The sequence below is a fragment of the Sus scrofa genome, chromosome 10, assembly GCF_054392235.1.
Source record: "Sus scrofa isolate SSC_HxYL_T2T_F1_AM1 chromosome 10, Sscrofa_HxYL_maternal_Yorkshire_Landrace_v2.0, whole genome shotgun sequence".
In the NCBI taxonomy this organism is placed as follows: Eukaryota; Metazoa; Chordata; class Mammalia; order Artiodactyla; family Suidae; genus Sus; species Sus scrofa.
The window spans coordinates 75,656,960-75,678,151 of record NC_139392.1 but is presented as its reverse complement, the minus strand read 5'-3'; the positions used below and the strand labels follow the sequence as shown (position 1 = coordinate 75,678,151).

The 21,192-nt window shown below is 38.3% G+C and overlaps 1 protein-coding gene across 15 annotated transcripts in view; it reads right to left on the bottom strand.

Moving 5' to 3' along the window:
• The window catches only part of ABI1 (abl interactor 1), a 128,815-nt gene that overhangs the window by 72,676 nt on the left and 34,947 nt on the right, over nt 1–21,192 (bottom strand). For all 15 annotated transcript variants that reach the window (XR_014817161.1, NM_001444355.1, NM_001444356.1 and 12 more), the window contains 1 exon segment: nt 1,652–1,819. Coding sequence is in view for 14 of the 15 variants with exons in the window: in NM_001444355.1 (NP_001431284.1) it covers nt 1,652–1,819 (168 nt within the window). In the remaining variant the exon portion in view is untranslated.

The following is a 21,192-nucleotide window of genomic DNA, read 5'->3' as shown; positions in this document are numbered from 1 at the left end:
TGTGTATATATAGACTCATATATCAAAACCTCATGGTTACCACAAACCAAAATTCAAACACAACACTAAAGATAGTCATCAAACCACAAAAGAAGAGAACGAAAGGTAAGAAAAAAGGCCAAGAGAAAAAGGGTCAGAGAAAATCGACAAAAACAAATCCAAAACAATTAACAAAAGGGCAATAAGAACATACATATCAATAATTACCTTAAATGCAAATGGACTAAATTCTCCAACCAAAAGACATAGACTGGCTGAATGGATACAAAAACAAGACCCATATATATGCTGTATAAAGAAGATGTGTGTGTGTTGGAATATATATACACAATGGAATATTACTCAGCCATAAAAAGGAATAAAATAATGCCATTTGCAGCAACACGGATGGGACCTAGAGATACTAAGTGAATTTAAACAGTGAAAAACAAACACAGTATGGTATCACTTACATGTGGAATCTAAAAAAAAAGATACACGTGAACTTACTGCAGAACAGAAACAGACTCATAGACTTTGTAAACAAACCTATGGTTACCAAAGGAGACAGGTGGGGTGGGGGAGGAGTGAACTGGGGATTTGAGATTGGCACATGCACACTGCATACTGAATGACCGGCCAATGGAGACCTGCTGTACAGCACAGGGAACTCTACCCAATCAATATTCTGTGATAATCTATATGGGAAAAGAATCTGAAAAAGAATGGATGTGTGTATATGTGTAACTGAATCACTCTGTTGCATAGCAGAAATTATCACAACTTGTAAATCAACTATACTTCAATAAAAAATTTTTTAAATGGGAAAAAAATAAAAATAAAAAAAGAATGTAAAAGTGTGCATACATGTGTGTATATATCTATATATACATACACATATATATACACATTATAAATCATCTATACTTAAAAAAATAAAGGAAAAAAAGCCATGTATGCAAATGTTCATAGAAGTTTTATATGTAATAGAGAAACCAGAAAACAACCCAGATGTCCATCAACATGTGAACAAACAAAATGTGTAACAATGGAAGATCACTCAGCAACAAAAAGGAGTAAACTATTTTCACAACATGAATGAATCTCAAAATAATTATGCTGAGTGAAAGAAGCCAGACCAAAACCAATATATACCATATGATTCTATTTATATACAATTCTAGAAAATGTAAACCAATCCACAGTGACAGAAAGCCAGAGGACAAGGGATGGAAAGATGGAATAACAAAGGAATACGAGGAAATTTTAGGGAATGCTCCTTATCTTAAATGTGTTGTCTCATGGGTAATAAATGTACCGAAATTTATAAAACTGTATTCTTTAGTTATGTGCAATTTATTTTACTTCAAATAAAAGGCCTTTAAAAAGAGCAGGATTAAGTGGTGATGGTTGTATAACCATGTGAATGTTTTCAATGCTAATAAACTATATACTTATAAAATGGTTAAAATGGTAAATCTCAGGTTGCATATATTTTACCCCCACACACACACCTTAAAGAAAAGTAGGTTTACTGAACTGAAGCTGAAGCTGAAATGACAATGACTATCATCAGTCAATAAGAAGATGAATAAGGAATACATATTTCCAGCCTATCTACTATGCTGTCAATTAATTACATATGAATTTAAAGCTTTTTACAAGCTGTTACCTGTGAAATATGATTGATGGAAGACTCCATTCTCCGAAGCTGAGAGGCTTGGATGTCCAGCAACTGGAGTACATTGTTGGCCAATGCATTTATTTGATAAGCAACACTAGCTAGGGATTGGGTTGTGTAGGCTTTGGTCTCTTCTAAAGCTTTTCTCTTGTCTGTAGCCTGAAATAACAACAAAAAAATCAATACTTATTTAGGTTAATATTCATTTAAATATCTGTTCTATACAAAGTGAGAGTTTTATAATTATATTTCTTAATAGAAAAATCTGAATCAAAAAACTTATTGAACCAATATGATAAACTACAAAGCACACCACCCTCAAACTCCATAAAAGCATGTGCCCCAGGTCCTACTGCTCACTCTCTGCCTGCACCCTGCTCTGATCTTCTGTGTCCACTTCAAGGCCTGCTGTGTACCTCATCCAGGAACTATGAGTAATAAACTTCTCAATTTCACTTTTCCTTGAAGTCTTTTACTGAAACTTGAGCTCACCATCCACGACATCTCAGGGCTCTACTTAACAAATGTTGATTTAATAAAAAAATCACAACATCTACTAGTCCAATGATATGGACTACATCCATTCTACCCTACATTCCTGTTTACATTAATCATCATCAGAAATCCAATCCCCCCGTTAATCATTATGACCAAGCTTCTCATCTCCACAAAAACTACTATGACCCCATCCTTTACCCACCCATTCTTCCCAAACTCCAGTACACAGCTGAAGTCAGATAGAAAGAAATGTTCAAAGACAAAGTTCAGAGCAAAATTCAGAGACAAACTCGGCGAGGGTTGGGGAAGGAGGTGCAAAGAATGGGGAGCAGGGTGGTTCACAACTTATACAATTTAATATATAAGAAAAAGGCCAAGAATAGACAGAAAAAACGGAATCTAATAGTTCACCAAAAAAAACCCCAATGTAACTACTTTTAACCATTTTTTAAAACATTCGACCTCGCTCATTATAGAAAAGAAATGTAGATGCAAACTAATATGAGATACTATTTCTCACCTAACCACCTGGCAAAAATCCAAAAGTAGGACAAAGTACTCTGCAAAGTTGTGGGGATACACTGCTGACTATCCAGTGAAATTACACATGGACATATTTTCTGTCCCAGTAATCTTTCAGGAATCTCAAAGACTCACTGGCAAAAATGTATGTGTAATTATTCATTGCAGCACTATCTGCAATAGTAAAAGACTAGAAACAATCGATATAACCACTGATAGGGACTGGTTGAATAAATTATGAGATCTCCAAACAGTAGAGTACTATACAGCTGTAAGAAGAAATGTTAAGGGATAACATTATGACCACTACAATCGATCTCCAGAATACTGGTGAAATTCAGAACATGAATAAGGTGAAAAAAAATGTTTATAGAATGCTACTATTTAAGAAATAAGAAAAGATAAAATACACGCTTATTTTTAAAAAGATAAATCATAACATCTTTAAAAAAAAAAAAAACATCTGGGACTGAGGGTAAATAAGGTGGCAAAAACATGGATAGGGCCCTTTAAACATACCTTGTTTTTTAGATTTGTTTTTGGAACTATGTAATAATTTCCACAACTATGAAACAAAATTAAATTTTAAAAAGAAATTCTCCAAAATTAAATGTAAAATTAATCAAATCAGCCTAACTGTAAATCTAATTTGTGGCGTAACCAGAGAAGAAATATTCTGAAAGTGGCTTCAAAGCACAGTAATTTGATTGTACATTCTTAACAGGGTTTATCCTTAGGACAAAAACAACTGAAAGAGGAAAAACAATACTGAAACTGCTTTCAATCACTTTACTGCTGATGGGAATTATTATCCTGAGACTGTTCTTTGTTTAGTATGGAATAAAGCAAGTCATTAATTATGTTTAAGTCATTAAGAACTGAGATTTTCTGCATAGTTCAAAAGAGATTCTGATTTAAGAATAATGAAGTTGGAGTTCCCAGTGTGGCCCAGAATTAACAAACCAGACTAGTATCCGTGAGGACGCAGGTTCAATCCCTGGCCTTGCTCAGTGGGTCAAGGATCCAGCATTGCCATGGGCTGCAGTATAGGTCACAGACGAGGATTGGATCTGGCATTGCTGTGGCTGTGGTGTATGTAGACCAGAAGCTGCAGCTCCAATTCAACCCCTAACCTGGGAACCTCGATATGCCTCGGGAGCAGCCCTAAAATGACAAAAAAAAAAAAAAAAAAATGAAGTTAAACCTGTAGTTCTGGATTTAAACTGAAAGCATCAGTTTGAACCTAATTCGGATTTTATCACATTATATATCAATAACCTAGCTCCATCCAACAAAAAGGCTTAAATGTCAAGTACAGTGACTGCAGTTAACAACCCATACTGCATAAATGAAATTTGCTAAAAGGGTAGAACTCAAATGTACGCAAAAAAAAAAAAAAAAATATATATATATATATATATATGAAGTGATGGATTGGTTAACTAACTAGTCCAGGGCATAGAATTACACTTTATTTCCCAACTTCCCTAACTGCATGGGTCATAAGGCAAAGTATTGTCAAGCAGTGGTTAAAGTAAAATGTAGACCTACCAAAAAAGTAAAGATGTATTTAACAGAAAATATTTTATACTAATTTCATTTTAAATTTAAATTTAAAATAATTAAAATTAAATAAAATTTTAAAATTCGTTTTCTCAAACTAACCACATTTTAAAGTGCTCAAGGGCTAGAGTTCCCACTGTGAAACAACAGGATCAGCAGCATTAGCGGAGCACTGGCATGAAGGTTCAATCTCCAGCCCTGGCCTGGGAACTCCACATGCCTCAGGGCAGCCACAAAAATAAAATTAAAAAAACAAAAAAGAATTAGAATATATCCCTGTATTACTTGATGATTAAAAAGAAATAAAAAATTTTAAAATAGAAGTTCCTGTCATGGCTCAACAGAAACGAATCTGACTAATATCCATGATGACGCAGGTTCAATCCCTGGCTTCGCTCAGTGGGTGAAGGATCTGATGTTGCCGTGAGCTGTGGTGCAGGTGGCAGACACGGCTCAGATACGGCATTGCTATGACTGTGGCATACACCAGAGACTAGAGCTCCAACTTGACCCCTAGCCTGGGAACCTCCATATGTCCTGGATGCAACCCTAAAAAGGCCAAAAACAATTTTTTTTAATAAATAAAGTGTTCCAGAGCCACATACAGATCGTGGCTACCTTACTAGAGAGTGCAGTTTCAGTCAAAGTTAACTTCCTCTACAGGCCATGACTATAAAAGTTAAATATGGGAGTTTCCTGGTGGTGCAGAGGGTTAAGGATCTGGTGATGTCACTGTAGCAGCTTGGGCCCTTCTGTGGCAAGGTTCAATCCCTGGCCCAGGAACTTCCACATGCCACAGGCACAGTCAAAAAAAAGTTAAAGCTGTGCAAGAATTACCGTTGTTGGAGTTCCCATCATGGCTCAGCAGTTAACGAATCTGACTAGCATCAATGAGGACTTCTCTGGCCTCACTCAGTGAGTTAAGGATCAGGTGTTGCCATGAGCTGTGGTGTAGATCACAGATGCGGCTCGGATCCCGCGTTGCTGTGGCTGTGCTGTAGGCTGGTGGCTACAACTCTGATTCGACGTTCCTCTAGCCTGGGAACCTCCACCTGCCATGGGAGTGGCCCAAGAAAATGGCAAAAAGACAAAAAAAAAAAGGAACTACCGTTGTCACTTAATTTCGTATTTGTTAAGTTTAGCAAATAGTTGGTCTCCCTCATTCTTTGACACTTCTAGTATAACTGCTCAGCAGCCTCCGTATATTCCAAAGTATCACACAAAATGGTTTTATCAACTAGAAGAGAAGTAGCCAGCACTTTTCCAAAGAGCTAAAACAGACATTCTTCATCAATCATATCAGTCTTCCTGAAAAAGTCTAAACACCCTTAATTAATCACTCTAGGAGCTGATATGTGATATGTAACCCATTTGCCATCCCTGTCTTAGGCCACTGATGAAGTATGCTTAAAATGGAAATAAACATACTCAGCTTTAAAAGAAGAAGTTAATTATTTAAAAGAGCTAAACTCAAAATAAACAATGAATCCAAGAACTAAACAGGAAATTCCTTAGATAACTGAATTTTCAAAACAGTCAATATATAAAACTAGCTCTCTTCTTCCTCCCTATCTACCTGTGGAAACCAAGTTTTACGGAGTTCGGATCTGCTAGCTGGAATAAAGAACCTTTTCAAGTAATACCTACTCCTATTAAGTCATTTTCTTCCCCTTCAAAGAGACTACCCAAGCAAAGCTATTTTTCTTTGTCACTGCCTAAAGTGAAAATTATTAGCTATAAGCAATCTCTCCCATACTTACACATTTATCTTCAACACAATTCCTCTCCCTCATTCTCAACCTTCACTTATTACCATTCCTTCCTCCCTCCATTATATGTATTTACTTGAATCCCAAAAAAGACAGAGACAACATCCTTGTCACGATTATGCTTAAAAAAAGTAAAGCATTCAAAATGAAAACAAATACCACATGGCTTAATTTTTGCCTGTTTCTTAACAAAAAGAGAGATTTTAGAAACTTTCATGTATCATGGTCCTATCACTCAAGGAGACCATATTAACATTTTAGTGTATTTTCAAGTTTCTCAAGCACAAGTATGTACATAAGAATGTAAACATTAACATCCTACTTTATAGTTACATATTCTGCTTTTTTCATTTAATAATGTACCACGAACATTTTCCCCATGTGTTATCTTTCCCTAACATCTTTTTCAAAAAACCATTTTCAATAGCTTCATGATTATGGAAGTAATTCTTAGTTCTACTCTCAATTTAATTTCTCCAATATTAAGATCATGACTCTAATCAAGGCATCAATGCACTGGGCCTTGTTAAACAAGCTCAAATCCAACTTTCTCTAAATAACCAAATGAGATGACATTATTTAGTAGTTGTGGGAATTCAATGGAAAACATGTGTGAATTACAAATATCTCCCACTGTCCCACTGATTAGTATAAAGTCTAACATACATATGAAGAAAGAAAATAACCCCATGTATCTGTCCTTCAATAAATGTTATATTTAATTTCATACACTCACTTTACTTGGTTTTATAATGTTTACAAACTTTTGTATTTGAAATATATTAAAATTAAGTTTCAATGATTTTTTTTTGTGACTGCACCCACGGCATGTGGACGTTCCCAAGCCAGGGATCAAACCTGAGCCTCCACAGTGACCTGAGCCACTGCAGTGACAGTGATGGATCTTTACTCCAATGCACCAAGAGAACTTCAAGTTTCACTGATTTTTAAATGAACTCAGTACCCTTTTCTTAGAAAATATCTTAAAAATAAAATACCCATTTTATTTTTGTATCATATGAAATAACTAAAACACAAATTCTGTCATTTTCCCTAGCTCCATCTCAAATCTGTTCTTCTCAAACACTAGTACTGTTAATTTACTGAAAGTACTTGCTTATTTATTTTACAAGTCTAATAAAACTAATCACTTTCAGAGTGCCCTTGTGGCGAAGCAGGTTAAGAATCCGTCATCATCAGTGCAGCGGCTTGGGTTACTGCTGCTGTGGCATGGGTTCAATCCCTGGGCCAGGGGAGCTTCCACCTGCCATGGGTGCAGCCAAAATAAATAAATGAATAAATAAATAAAACTGATCACTTTCTCCCAACTCTTCTCTGTATCATTTTAGCTGTATAATTAAGTTCCAAACACTAACCTACAAGGTAACTTCTTTTTTTTTTTTTTTTTGCTTTTTAGGGCCTTACCCTCAGCAGATGGAAGTTCCAAGCTAGAGGTCGAATCAGAGCTACAGCTGCTGGCCTACACCAGAGCCACAGCAACGCAGGATCCCAGCCACGTCTGCAACCTATACCATAGCTCACGGCAACACCAGATCCTTAATCCATTGAGCAAGCCCAGGGATCGAACCCGAATCCTCATGTATCCTTGTCAGGTTTGTTAACTGCAAAGTCACTAAGGGAACTCCCCACAAGGTAACTTTAAGAGCATTGTTTCTAAGTTAGGGCCCTACTTTACTGAAAAATATTCTACACAGAAAAACAGAGCCTGTACCTAGCACATACCCTTCGGTATCAGTCTGTCTAATACATTTCAGAAAAATAGTCCAACTTAAGTTAAAAATGTTCTTTCTTACCTTGAATACTTCCTTAAACTCTGACAAAAGTATTTGAAAATAATTTGCTTTCTTTGAAGAAAAATAATTTCTTTGTGTCCTAACTGCAGGTGGCTTAACGAGTCTGCTTAGATATAACAAAATAGGGGTCTCATGTGCGTTAAAAAAAGAAAAGAAAAAAACTTTGCCATCTTGCTTCTGTCTTTACCTTTCCTCCCACTCTTCCTAGAAATGTCACCACATCACATCTTCTTAACAACTTTTAACTTAACTCTAACCCAAACTTGCAGAAACTTTTCCAAAGTCAGTACTTTTTCCCCACAGAATATCCTGAAGTTTAAATAAGGTTTTCCAACTATATAACAGAAGCAATTTCATGATAATCCATTAACCTAAATCTATCCCAAAATACCACATTTTGATGACTCCAACAAAGCATCTGTGTCAGACGCCCTGTTTTATGTATCACTCAGGAAAAAAAAACAAAAAAAAACAAAAGAAAACCTGCCAGCTCAATCATGTCAGAATGCTTTCCTTATAAAGAATTTTTATTTTATACTTACAGAAAATGCTCTTTGAAATTCAGATGGTGAGCTTTATATGTCACTCTTAATAATCATACAGTAATAACCACTATAGAGTTCATTTTCAAACTTACCCAACTTCCAAAACAAACTCTTTAAATCTTTTATTTCATATGATCCAAGATCCAACCAAAGATTGTTCACAGCTCTTGAGAGTCATGTCCATTCCATTTCCTTATATCTAAAGCATCCCCTCCCAGCTCTGACCTTTTTTTTTCCTTCCAAAATATAGACATTACTTTAAAATTCCAGGCCAGTCATATTAAAGGAAGTCCCATAACCTGGATTTGTCTGTTTCCTTATGATTAGATTGAGATTAAACAGTGACTGGAATACTATATAGGTGATGCTGTGAGCTTCCCACTGCAAGAGATATATCTTCTAAATTAAGGCTGCACTATTACTTCCACGACTTTCTTCCAAGCTTCTGACGCCAACTTTACGAACTTTGATGCTGGTGCTATCTTACCAGGAGGTATCAAGAAAAAACTTTTTAAGACAAAACCCAAGACTCTGTTCTTTCCTCAAATAGTCCTTAAATGGTTTGTTCACAGGTTGCAATAATCCAGTCACATCAACAACAAAACCATCCAAATTCACACAAGTGGAAACAAGGACAACTGCTGCCTGGCTGACAGCTTTTTAAAGACAACATTAATTGTAAAATGCATCTCAGCTACAGAAATGTTAAAATGTGAAGATGAAGAAAAGGTTTCTTAAAATTGATAAAATATACTACTAAGGAACACTTGGTTTAAGAGCTCTGTTGTTGTTTTTTTTTTCCAAGAAGTTTGTTAATATTAATGGTAAGGATTTAAATTGTCAATTTTTAACACCTGCAACAGGAAGTTGGGGTTTTTTTTTTAAATAAAATATAGTTGATTTACAATGTGCCAATTTCTACTGTACAGCAAAGTAACTCAGTCATACTTTATACACACATACATTCTTTTTTTATATTATTTTCCATCATGGTCTATCCAGGAGACTAAATACAGCTCCCTGAGCTATAGAGTAGAAACTTGTTTATTGAAAGAGTTTTATATACACAAAACAAAACATCTACTTTGCTAAAGACCACCTAAGGTTTTGGTTGGTTTGAGAGGAGAAACTTTCCGGGAGGAATCCACAATCACATGTGGAGAGGGATGAGAGGATTTGAAGAAAAAGAGCACACAGGCCAAATCCTGGTTGGAGCCATGGGGATTAGGGTTATGTATACACTTGGTACCTAGCTAACATTGAAAGCATCTAATTTTCTCCAACATAACTCCCATTCCAATAAAAAAGAAAAAGAAAAAGAAACCCTATCAGGTTTTGGCAAATATTCAGCAAGAAGAATAAATTTTTTGCTTAACAAGTCCAGTTGAAACCAAGTCATTGTAAACTCTAGGACAGCTCCTCCCCACCACCTCCCACTTAACTGTTAACAGGCCTAAGAGCCCTTTCATTTTCAGCAAAATCCCTGCTGCTTTTTGTGTCAACAGCTTTGATGGACAGGAATGGGAGTTGTGTGACAAGCTCTTCTTTAATCAAAGAGCCAACACAGAACAGCTAATACACATATTAAATAACATTTCAAATTCAACTTTAATATAGATTATGTTTTTAAACCCTCACAAGTCAATTTATATCTCCAGGGCAATTCCAATAACTAGATAATTAGGTTCTGAAATTTCAGGTTTTACCCTAATTATAGCCTAAGTCAATGACACTTACCCCAAACTAATTCCTTTACCATCTTATACAATACTACAAGATTTACATTTTTAAAAAACAGGATTAATGAAAAAACCCTTCCAAAAAAAATGCAATTCTAGCAAGAGCAACTACATTTAAATATAAAATTACACATATTATCAACAGAATATATTCTGTGCTAATCCAAGGCACTTGCTTCCATCGACTCCTTCCATGTTCACTAGGTATCTTCTCCTATAATCTTATTTCTTCTTAAAAGGAATTAAACTGAAAGAGCCATGATAATCAAGAGTATAACTGGGGGAGTTCCTGTTGTGGCTCAGTGGGTTAAGAACCCACTAGTACCCACGGGGATGCAGGTTCGATCCCTCACCTCACTCAGCAGGTTAAAGATCCGGCCTTGTGATGGATGTAGCTTGGATCTGGCATTGCTGTGGTTGTGGCATAGGCCAGCAGCTGCAGCACTGATTCAACCCCTACCCTGGAAACTTCCATATGCCTCAGGTGTGGCCCTAAAAAGACAACAAACAACCAAAAAAAAGAGTATAACTTGGGGGAGCACTTTTACATTCTGCTGGAAGGTACAGCATGTATCACATTTCTTTAAAATGTATATATTATTCACTTCTAGAAATCTACCCAAAAGAAATGAAAGGCCAAGTGCAAAGAAACTGTATCTTCAGGAATGTCTGTATCTTTGTTTACAACAGCAACAAAAAAAACACATATAAACAATCTAAATGGCCAATGACTATGGGTTAAAATATTCATATATTAGAATACCATCTAGGTCAATAAAAGTGACCTAGATATTTATCAAGGAGAATGCATTAAGTCAGAATTCAAACTGGTAAGCAGGGCCAGTTACAGAGTAAGAAATTACAGAATTTTACCCTACACAATTATAGGAATAGCTGGGAAAGAAAGTTGTGATGGTCCCAGAGGGAGGCCAGAGGACCAGTCAATCTGAGAAACCTAACACATCCAGCTGCAAAGGAAAGTTTCATGGGGCGAACTGGAAAGCCATGTTGTGAGAAGCTGTGAGTGGGCCTGATGCCACTGTTGAGCAATTACCAGCAACCAGGGAAAAGGCAACCAAGGAACACAGCAACACCTCTACATCTCTCACTGCATCTAACCACAAAAACCTTCAGAGGATAGTGGGTGTTGCTTATACAAATTCACTTTTGGGAGTTCTTGTCATGGCACAGCAGAAATGAATCCAACTAGGAACCATGAGGTTGTGGGTTCGATCCCTGGCCTCGCTCAGTGGGTTAAGGATCTGGCATTGCTATGAGCTGCAGTGTAGGTCGCAGACGAGGCTTAGATCTGGCATAGCTGTGGCTGTGGTGTAGGCGGGCGGCTGCAGCTCTGATTAGACCTCTAGTCTGGGAACCTCCATATGCTGCACAGGTGCGACCCAAAAAAGCAAAAACAAAAACAAAAAAGCAACAACACAAATTCTCTTTTGGTCAATTCTAACCCACAAACATACTATATAGGAACCATACAGTACATACCACCACAGTACCCTCTGTCAATTCAGACACACACACCTCTTTAATCATATTCAACTCATGAATAAAATCATGCTTCAGTCTAACATGATGCAACTATCCAAAAAGATGCCATCTCCCCCACAAAAAATACAGTCCAGTTCCTATTTGAGTAATGTTCATTTCTTTCCTAGTTGAGTTGCACTTCCCCTTTGATATCCTGTAACTTAAATACCAAAATAAAAAAGTTAACCGCTATTAATTAATACATCTTAAGTTGAACATAGAAGAATGGGAGAGGGATACAAAATTGGTTAGTATATACACAAATATTAAGATACAGAATAAACATTCTTAAGTACTGGAGTTTTCATTCTATAACTGGTCATGAGGTCACGGTTAGTGTTTATCATTTTCTCCCCCTTCTCTCCATTACATATTTCATTTGCCCTTGGCAATCATCTCATCCAGCTGTTGTTCCTTACTTGGTGGGTTGACTCAAACCTTCTCTGCCACTGGCAGCTCTACTGGTTTTGCATTGTTTTCAATTACCTTTTTTAATCACAGAACACAGGAGTGGAAAGAGGCACTCCAGAAGACCTCCTGCATTTCAGATGTACTCCTCTTTACCCTCAGTGTGTAGTAGCAACCTGATCTCCACTTGAGAGTTGGGATCAATCATACTAATCAACACAGTTATCTCCTGCTTTGCCTATTAGTTCACTGGCATGAGGAAGCCAAAGCAGGCAAGTATTAAACTTCCAGTTTAACAACCAACGCTGTACTTCTCAGTAAAAGCACTCCTCTCTTTAGAACTAAGAACACTAAATCAGCATACCCCAGAGTTGTGGATAAAGAAGCAAAATTTTTGCTAGTGGATCTTTAGGGGTAACAGTGAGAAGAGTTCACTCCATTTCCACCTCTTGATTCCCTGACCTACAAATGCTGGCTACAAGAGAAAAATACCATACACTGGTAGGTGATTCAGAGATTAGATCAAACCTTAGAGAATAGTACCTCTGCACTGCAAAGAACTACCACCAATTGGTACAGTGAATCTTCAAAAGGACATTTCACTGTATATCAATTCCTCTGCTTCAGAGTAATGGGGAAAATGGTAAAAGGAGGAATTCTATGCATTGAGCCCAATGCCATATCTCATGTGCTACAAAACTGACTGACTGGTCAGGAGCAATGTGATATAAAATATCAAGATATAATTAAGGCACTCTGAAAGTTACAAATAGTTTTGGCAGAAACAATGCAGGAAGGGAAGGCAAATCCATATCCAGAGTAAGCAGTTACTTCAGAGAGAACAAAGCGTTATCTCTCCATTATGGAAGTAGTCCAATGCAAACCACCTGCCACCAAGCACCTGGCTAGTCCCGCCAGAGGAATGGTGCCATCTTAAGAGGTCAGTGGTGGCTCTCTGCTATTGATGAGGTGGTTATTCAGCAGAAGCAGTAGCCAGGCTGGTCATGGTGAGTGGAAGACCATGTTTCTGAGCATATTCACAACTTCCCTGCCTGCTGCCATGGCGTCTTTTTCACAAGCCCATTGGGCAAGGATAGAGATAGAGGATGAAATCCAGAGGTCTGTCCTGTCTACCTGATTACTAAGGTTGCTCTATGATGGGCATATACAATGAACACAATATTATTCTGTGTCCATTCAGAGGCATATCTACGTATCTATTCTTCATACTTCCAATTATATTCCTTATAAACCCATAATCAATTAGCCAAATGATTAGCTACTACCATGAATTATAGAGGGTCCATATCACTAATCATTTCTCTTTCAATACAAAATGAACTAGGTGCACTGAAAGATCTACCAATAGGCTGCAGCAAGGATTTACTGCATAGCACAGGAACTATACTGAATATCATGTAACAACCTATAATGGAAAATAATCTGAATATATATAAATACATATATGCACATATACATATATATAACTGTCTCACTTTGCTGAACACCTGAAACATGATATTGCAAATCAACTGTATGTCAATTTAAAAAAGAAAAGAAAGAGGGAGTTACCGTTGTGGCTCAGTGGTTAATGAATCCAACTAGGAACCATGAGGTTGTGGGTTCGGCCTCGCTCAGTGGCTTAAGGATCCAGCGTTGCTGTGAGCTGTGGTGTAGGTCGCAGACAAGGCTCGGATCCCGCGTTGCTGTGGCTGTGGTGTAGGCCCGCAGCTACAGCTCTGATTAGACCCCTAGCCTGGGAACCTCCATGTGCCACGGGTGTGGCCCTCAAAAGACAACAAAAAGGCAGAAAAAAAAAAAAAAAAAGAGAGAGAGAGATCTACCCAATGGGAGAATTTCCCTTCACCACTGCCCTTCTAAGTCACTGTGGGGTGTGGCCACAGTGCTATAGATATCCATCTTCTGGTGGTACCAGCATATTATGCAGAACCATCTGTCAACCGGACCAAATTTTTTTTTCTGTCTTTTTAGGGCCACACCTGAGGCACATGGAAGTTCCCAGGCTAAAGGTCAAATCAGAGCTGCAGCTGTCAGTCTACACCACAGCCACAGCCACAGGGGATCTGAGCCACGTCTGTGACCTACACCACAGTTCACGGCAACACCAGATCCTTAAACCCGCTGAGCGAGGCCAGGGAACAAACCCACATCCTCATGGATACTAGTTGGGTTCGTTACCACTGAGCCACAACGGGAACGTTGATCTAATGTTTTTCTTCCTCAGTCAACTAGGACTACTCTCCTCAGGCCATAGGTGTTGAGTGAGAGTGAGGAAGCAAAAAACAAAGAGTAAGCAGCACAGGAGGAGTATAAAACACTGAGTAATAAAAGCAAGTTATAAAATAACTATGTACCTTTTTAAAAAAAAAGAAATGTGTAGGAGTTCCTGTCCTGGCGCTGCGGAAATGAATTCAGCTAAGAACCATGAGGTTGCAGGTTCAATCCCTGGCCTCACTCAATGGGTTAAGGATTCGGCATTGCTGTGAGCTGTGGTGTAGGTCACAGATGCAACTCGTATCTGGCGTTGCTGTGGCTCTGGCATAGGCCATCAGCAACAGCTCCGATTAGACCTCTAGCCTGGGAAGCTCCATGTGCTGCGGGTGCGGCCCTAAAAAGACAAAAAGATAAAAAGAAATATGTATACATCTTGTCTATACATAAACAGAAAAGGTGTAAATATTAGCTTAGATAATATTAATATCAATATATTAATGGTCATGTGCAGGTGACTTTTTAACATTCTTCATATTTCTCTGTATTCAATTGTTTTCAATAACGGGGGGGAGTATTTTTACTAAGAGAATTATCTTGATATAAATCTTAATGGGGAAAAAAAACAATATATATTTGTGTATATTTTTCTAATTTTCTTTGGTATAATTAAATACCTACACAAACTAATTCACTAGATAATAAGAAGAGATACATCAGCATGTTAACAGTTAGATTATAAATAAGGTATTTTTATCCTTATCCTTCCATGACAATTCCAAATGTTCTACAATAACTATGTAACATTTTTACTGCAACCATCTTGCAGATACCAGGACACTAAGAATAAGGCTATCATCCCACCAAGTAGGAGGGGGAAATAGAAAGAATGTGAATCCTTGATGACACTGAACTACAGAATTAACCAACACTAGGATAATCTTATCTTGGAATTTCTTGTGATAGAAAATAATAAATGCTCCTTACTGCTTAATTCTGAGATGAGTTTTATTATGACCTGCAAACCAAACGCATCCTAACTATTATATGGGGGAGGGTAAGAGCAAGTTTCCTCCAAAAAAAGAGTCTTGGTTACACTTGAAGTAGTAACATCCCCAGTCATATAGACCCAAAAAAAAACAACAAAACAAAACAAACTATCAGGATAACTTCCAAATAACCAAGACTATTTTCTAAACTACTCCACTAATTTATAGCTAATTGTGTTACTCATTAAAATTTATCTGAGAAATCAGTCTATTTTACCCTTCCCACAAGGTAAATTATATTTTAATCTGTATTAATCTGCTCAGGATGTCATAACAAAATATCACAGACTGAATGGCTTAAACAACAGAAATTTTCTCATAGTTCCAGAGAGTGGAAAATCCAAGATTCTGTTTCTGGTACAAGCTCTCTTCCTGGCTTGCAGACGGTCACCTTCTCACTATGTCCTCACATGGTGGAAAGAGACTGATCCTCTAGTGTGTCTTCCTCTTATAGGACACCAGTTCTATCAGTATAATCGGGGCTCCACCCTATGATCTCATTTATCCTTAATCACCTCCTTAAAGGCTCTATCTGCAAAACAGCTGTATGGGGGATTAGGGCTTCAATATATAAATTTGGGGGCAGGGGACATAATTCGTACTATCATTTTTTTTCCTCAAAGCTAGACAATATATCCTTTTAAAAATACCCAAAATATACTCCTGATAGTAACATTGTTTTTTGGCCATGCCCCCCCCCCAAAAAAAGTTCCTGGGCCAGGAATCAAACCCAAGCCACACAGCAATGACAACACTGGATTCTAAACCTGCTGAGCCACGAGGGAACACCTTGATAGTAAAAATTTTTTAAGTGTGTATTATTATTAGGTTTCAAAGCATTTTCACACACAGGAAACTAAGAAGACATTCTGGTTTCACAGATGAAGGCACTATATAAAGCTCTGAGATACTAATTTGTCCACAGTAAATGGAGGAGCTAGGACTATGTACCAGAGCTCCTAATCCTGTCATATGCACTTAAGGGACAGGATTTTATTTCACCTAATGGCTTTGAACAATAGAAACAGCTTGGAGGTCAGTAAGAGTAGGAGCAAAAGGCAGGATTCAAAGCAGAATGAAATGAACAAGAATATTAGACTGGAAATGAGCGCGGTTAAGTTGTCACCCAATGGGAAAATATGTCACCCGGCTAGAGAAATCCTGGAGACCCTTGAGGAACTTGGACTTCATCTTGAGGCTAAAGAGTGCCCCTAAAGAATTTTCAGGAAAAAAGATACGACTACTTTTTGGCTTTAGGAAGATCACCTCAGGTACAGCTTTCCAAGTGAACTGGGGAAATGCAGAGAAGAATGGAGACAGGAATTCTGCTGTAATATGTACTCTGTGCCACACACAAGAAAGTCATCTTTATGTTAACTATCCCATGTAGACAACTAACAATGAGGAGAAAGAAATCTGGTGAGGTTAAGTAACTTGCCCCAAGTAGCACTGCTAGGAAGGAAAGAGCCACTGTGTCTCCAAAAGTCATGGTTTCCCCTACACCACACTGTCTCCCAGCCTATAATTCTAAGAGTGAACAAAGTATAGTTCTAACATGTCAGAGTGAAACTACTCAAGTATTTTCTCTAAGACGGACTACTCTAAGTCATCATTAACTAATTTGTGTACCACATGAATTTTAATTAACTGGAAGGGGGTTTAAAAAAAAAGAGTGAGAAAGCTCTTCTTCAAGATAGCTGAGAATATTTTTGATCTACAAAACAACTGATGCTCTATACAGAAGTTCTATAAACGGAAAAAAAATGTAAAACATTTAACACTTATTCTTATTCCTCTCTCAAGTAGCAATTCACATCTACCCAAATAAACAAGACTTTGCTAGGAAATTACTTAAGGAATTTAATGCATCATTTCACAAACCGCAAGGTAAGGTGGTAGTTAATACTGTCACAATCAGCACCACCCTTAATTAACTGTCTTGAGAAAAACAAAATACTTCTGCATAAAAAAAAAAAGGCAATGTTCTATAAATATCAACAAAAGTACCTTGTGCTACCACTGACTCTGCCTATTTTCTCACTTACACCAGCTTACAATACAGTCTCACAGGATCTCTTGGCTCTCTCCCATCCTAGTGATTCATTAACCACATTTTCCAAACCAAAAAATTAGAACTAGTATGACACTATGTAAAAAACTACATTTACCCTAATTTCTTAACCTGCTATAAAAGTGTAAGAATTACAACAGTATTAAGAATCAGTTAATCGAGTTCCCTTGTGGTGAAGTAGGTTAAGGATCTGGCACTGTCACTGCTGCAGCTTGGGTCATTGCTGTGACATGGGTTCCATCCCTGGCCCAGGAATTTCCACATGCCATAGGTGCAGCCAAAAAAAAATTTAAATAAAAAATAAAAATTTAAATGATAAAAAAAGAATCAGTTAACAAATCTTTTTTTTTTTTCTTTGTCTTTTGTCTTTTTGTTGTTGTTGTTGTTGTTGTTGTTGTTGTTGTTGTTGCTATTTCTTGGGCCGCTCCCGCGGCATATGGAGGTTCCCAGGCTAGGGGTTGAATCGGAGCTGTAGCCACCGGCCAGAGCCACAGCAACGCGGGATCCGAGCTGCGTCTGCAACCTACACCACAGCTCACGGCAATGCCGGATCGTTAACCCACTGAGCAAGGGCAGGGACCGAACCCGCAACCTCATGGTTCCTAGTCGGATTCGTTAACCACTGCGCCACGACGGGAACTCCAGTTAACAAATCTTTATTGAAATCAACTGAATTTTCTAAATTATAGCTATTCCCCAAAAACGTAAGACACAGAGTCTTTTTTTTTTTTGGTCTTTTTGCCATTTCTTGGGCCGCTCCCACGGCATACAGAGGTTCCCAGGCTAGGGGTCAAATCGTAGCTGTAGCCATCGGCCTACACCAGAGCCACAGCAACTTGGGATCTGAGCTGCATCTGCAACCTACACCACAGCTCACGGCAACACCAGGTCCTTAACCCACTGAGCAAGGCCAAGGATTGAACCTGCAACCTCATGGTTTAGTCGGATTCGCTAACCACTGAGCTACGATGGGAACTCCCACAAAGTCATTTTTACAGTTAGTCCAAAAAAACTGAGACGTGAAAAGAAACATGTTCTGTTCATACCCATCAGTTATTAAATAGAAAAAAAAGAAGGGAAAAATACTTTATTAATAAGTTACTACATATCAAATTCAAACCGAATAATTTAACCAATTAGAAATCTAAATACGGAGACAAGTCAAGATGTGGCACTCACCTCTCCCCACAAATACATCAGGAATACATCTACAACAGAGTTCCCTTTGTGGCTCAGCAGTTAGCGAACCCAAGTAGCATCCATGAGGACTCGGGTTTGATCCCCAGCCTTGCTTAGTGGGTTAAGGATCTGACACTGCCATGAGCTGTGGTGTAGGTCACAGATGCAGCTCAGATCCTGCATTGCTGTGCCTGTGGTGTAGGCCAGCAGCTTCAGTTCCGATTAGACCCCAGGCCTGGGAACCTCCATATGCCAAGGGTGCAGCTCTAAAAAGACAAAAGACAAAAAAAAACAAAAACAACCAAAAAAAGGATGTGGATCCTACTAATAAGCACATCAAGGACTCCATTAAAGGCCCGACCACAAGCTCCTGGGGATGTTTTGCCTGCAGATCCCAAATTGGCCCATAGGCATCACTCAGTGCTCTGAGTACATGACCACCACACACCTCCACCTCACGACTGGCTCCCGTGAGTGCTCCTAACACTGGCAAGAGTGAGCTTTTGCAAAGGACTAGTGAGCCTGAATCCACGGGCCTTGAAAAGACCATAAACTTGAGCAGTAAGCAACACCCTTGGGAAAGCAAAAAGGAGGCTGTCAGCACCCAGCCTGGTACTTTTGCAGGATCAAGAGAAGGCAAACAAGTCTAAGAATGCTGTCACAGGAGTTCCCGTTGTTGTGGCCCAGCGGAAATAAATCCAACTTGGAACTATGAGGTTGTAGGTTCAATCCCTGGCCTCGCTCAGTGGGTTAAGGATCTGGCATTGCCATGAGCTGTGGTGTGGGTTGCAGACACAGCTAGGATCTGGCATTGCTGTGGCTGTGGTGCAGGCCAGCAACTGTAGCTCTAGCTCCAATTTGACCCCTAGCCTGGAAACCTTCATATGCCTCAGCCCAAAAAAATAAAGAAAAGAATGCTGTCACAAGGAGGAGCAAGAAGTATGGAGCAGACACACTCACAGAAGATCTGTGAAAGCTTCAGAATCACTAGCAAATCTGACAGAAGATATTTCTCTCCTTAAGACTACAAGAAGTGGAAGTTCCCGTTGTGGCTCAGTGGTTAACAAATCCGACTAGGAACCATGAGGTTGCAGGTTCAATCCCTGCCCTTGCTCAGTGGGTTAACAATCCGGCATTGCCCTGAGCTGTGGTGTAGATTGCAGACACGGTTCGGATCCTGCATTGCTGTGGCTCTGGCGCAGGCCAGTGGCTGCAGCTCTGATTCGACCCCTAGCCTGGGAACTTCCATATGCCACGGGAGCGGCCCAAGAAATGGCAAAAAGACAAAAAAAAAAATTTTTTTTAATTTAAAAAAATTTTTTAAATATAAAACAATGTAAAATTAAAAAAAAAAAAAGACCAGAAGAGGTGACTACTACTTCAATGTGAAGAAACACTAGAGTTCAAAGAATATGAAAATTCAGGGGAAGATGACACCAAAGGCTCACAATTTTCCAGTAACCATTCCCAAAGTGTTATGTGATTTGCCCAATAACTAATTAAAAATAGGTGTTTCAAGGAAGCACAATGAGCTACAAGAAAACAAAGATAATTTAATGAAATCACTAAAAACAATACATAAACAAAATGAGAATTTTAACAAAAAGATATAAATCATAGTAAAACAAATTCTGGAGTTAAAAAATATAATAAATGAAATAAAAAAATGCAGAGAGACCATCAACAGCAGTTATGTTTCTTCAATCAGAAGAAACAATCTGGAGTTCCCATCGTGGCGTAGCGGAAATGAATCCGGCTAGGAACCATGAGGTTTTAGGTTCGATTCCTGGCCTCATTCAGTGGGTTAAGGATCTGGCATTGCCATGACCTGAGGTGTAGGTCCCATATGAGGCTCAGATCCCGAGTTGCTGTGGGCTGGCATAGGCCAGCAGCAACAGCCCCGATTAGACCCCTAGCCTGGGACCTCCATATGCCACGGGTGTGGCCATAAAAAACAAAACCAAAAAAAAGAAGACAGAAGAAACAATTTGCGAAGCAGAAGACAGGAACTTTGAAATTATCCAATCACAGGAGGCAAAAAAAAAAAGAAAAAGAGTGAAAAAGGCCTCTGTGATTTTGGGGATATGATTAAAAAAAAAAAAAAAAAGAAACAATTTGTGAATTATTGTAGTCCCACAAGGAAAAGAGGCTAAAAAGCATTTTTAAAGAAATGCCAGCAGAGAACTTTCCAAATCTGGGGAGAGATTTGAATACCCAAATTCATGAAGCTCACATGTCCTCAAACAAATTCAAATCAAATCTCCAAGTAACATATAATCAAACAGTCAAAAATCAAAGACAGAGAGAACCCTAATAACAGCAAGAGAAAAGAATTTTGTCACCTACAAGGGAGTCCCCATAAGATTTTCAGCAGGTTTCTAAGCAGAAACCTTACAGGCCAGGAAAGAATGGGATGATATATTCCAAGTGCTGGAAAAAGAAAAAAGAAAAATACTGCAAACCATGATTACTTTATCCTGCAAAGTTGTCCTTCAGAAATAAGACTTTTCCAGACAAAACTAAGCTGAGGGAGTTCATCACCACTAGATCTGCCATACAATAAATGCTGAAAGTTCTTCAACGTGAAATGAAATCATGCTA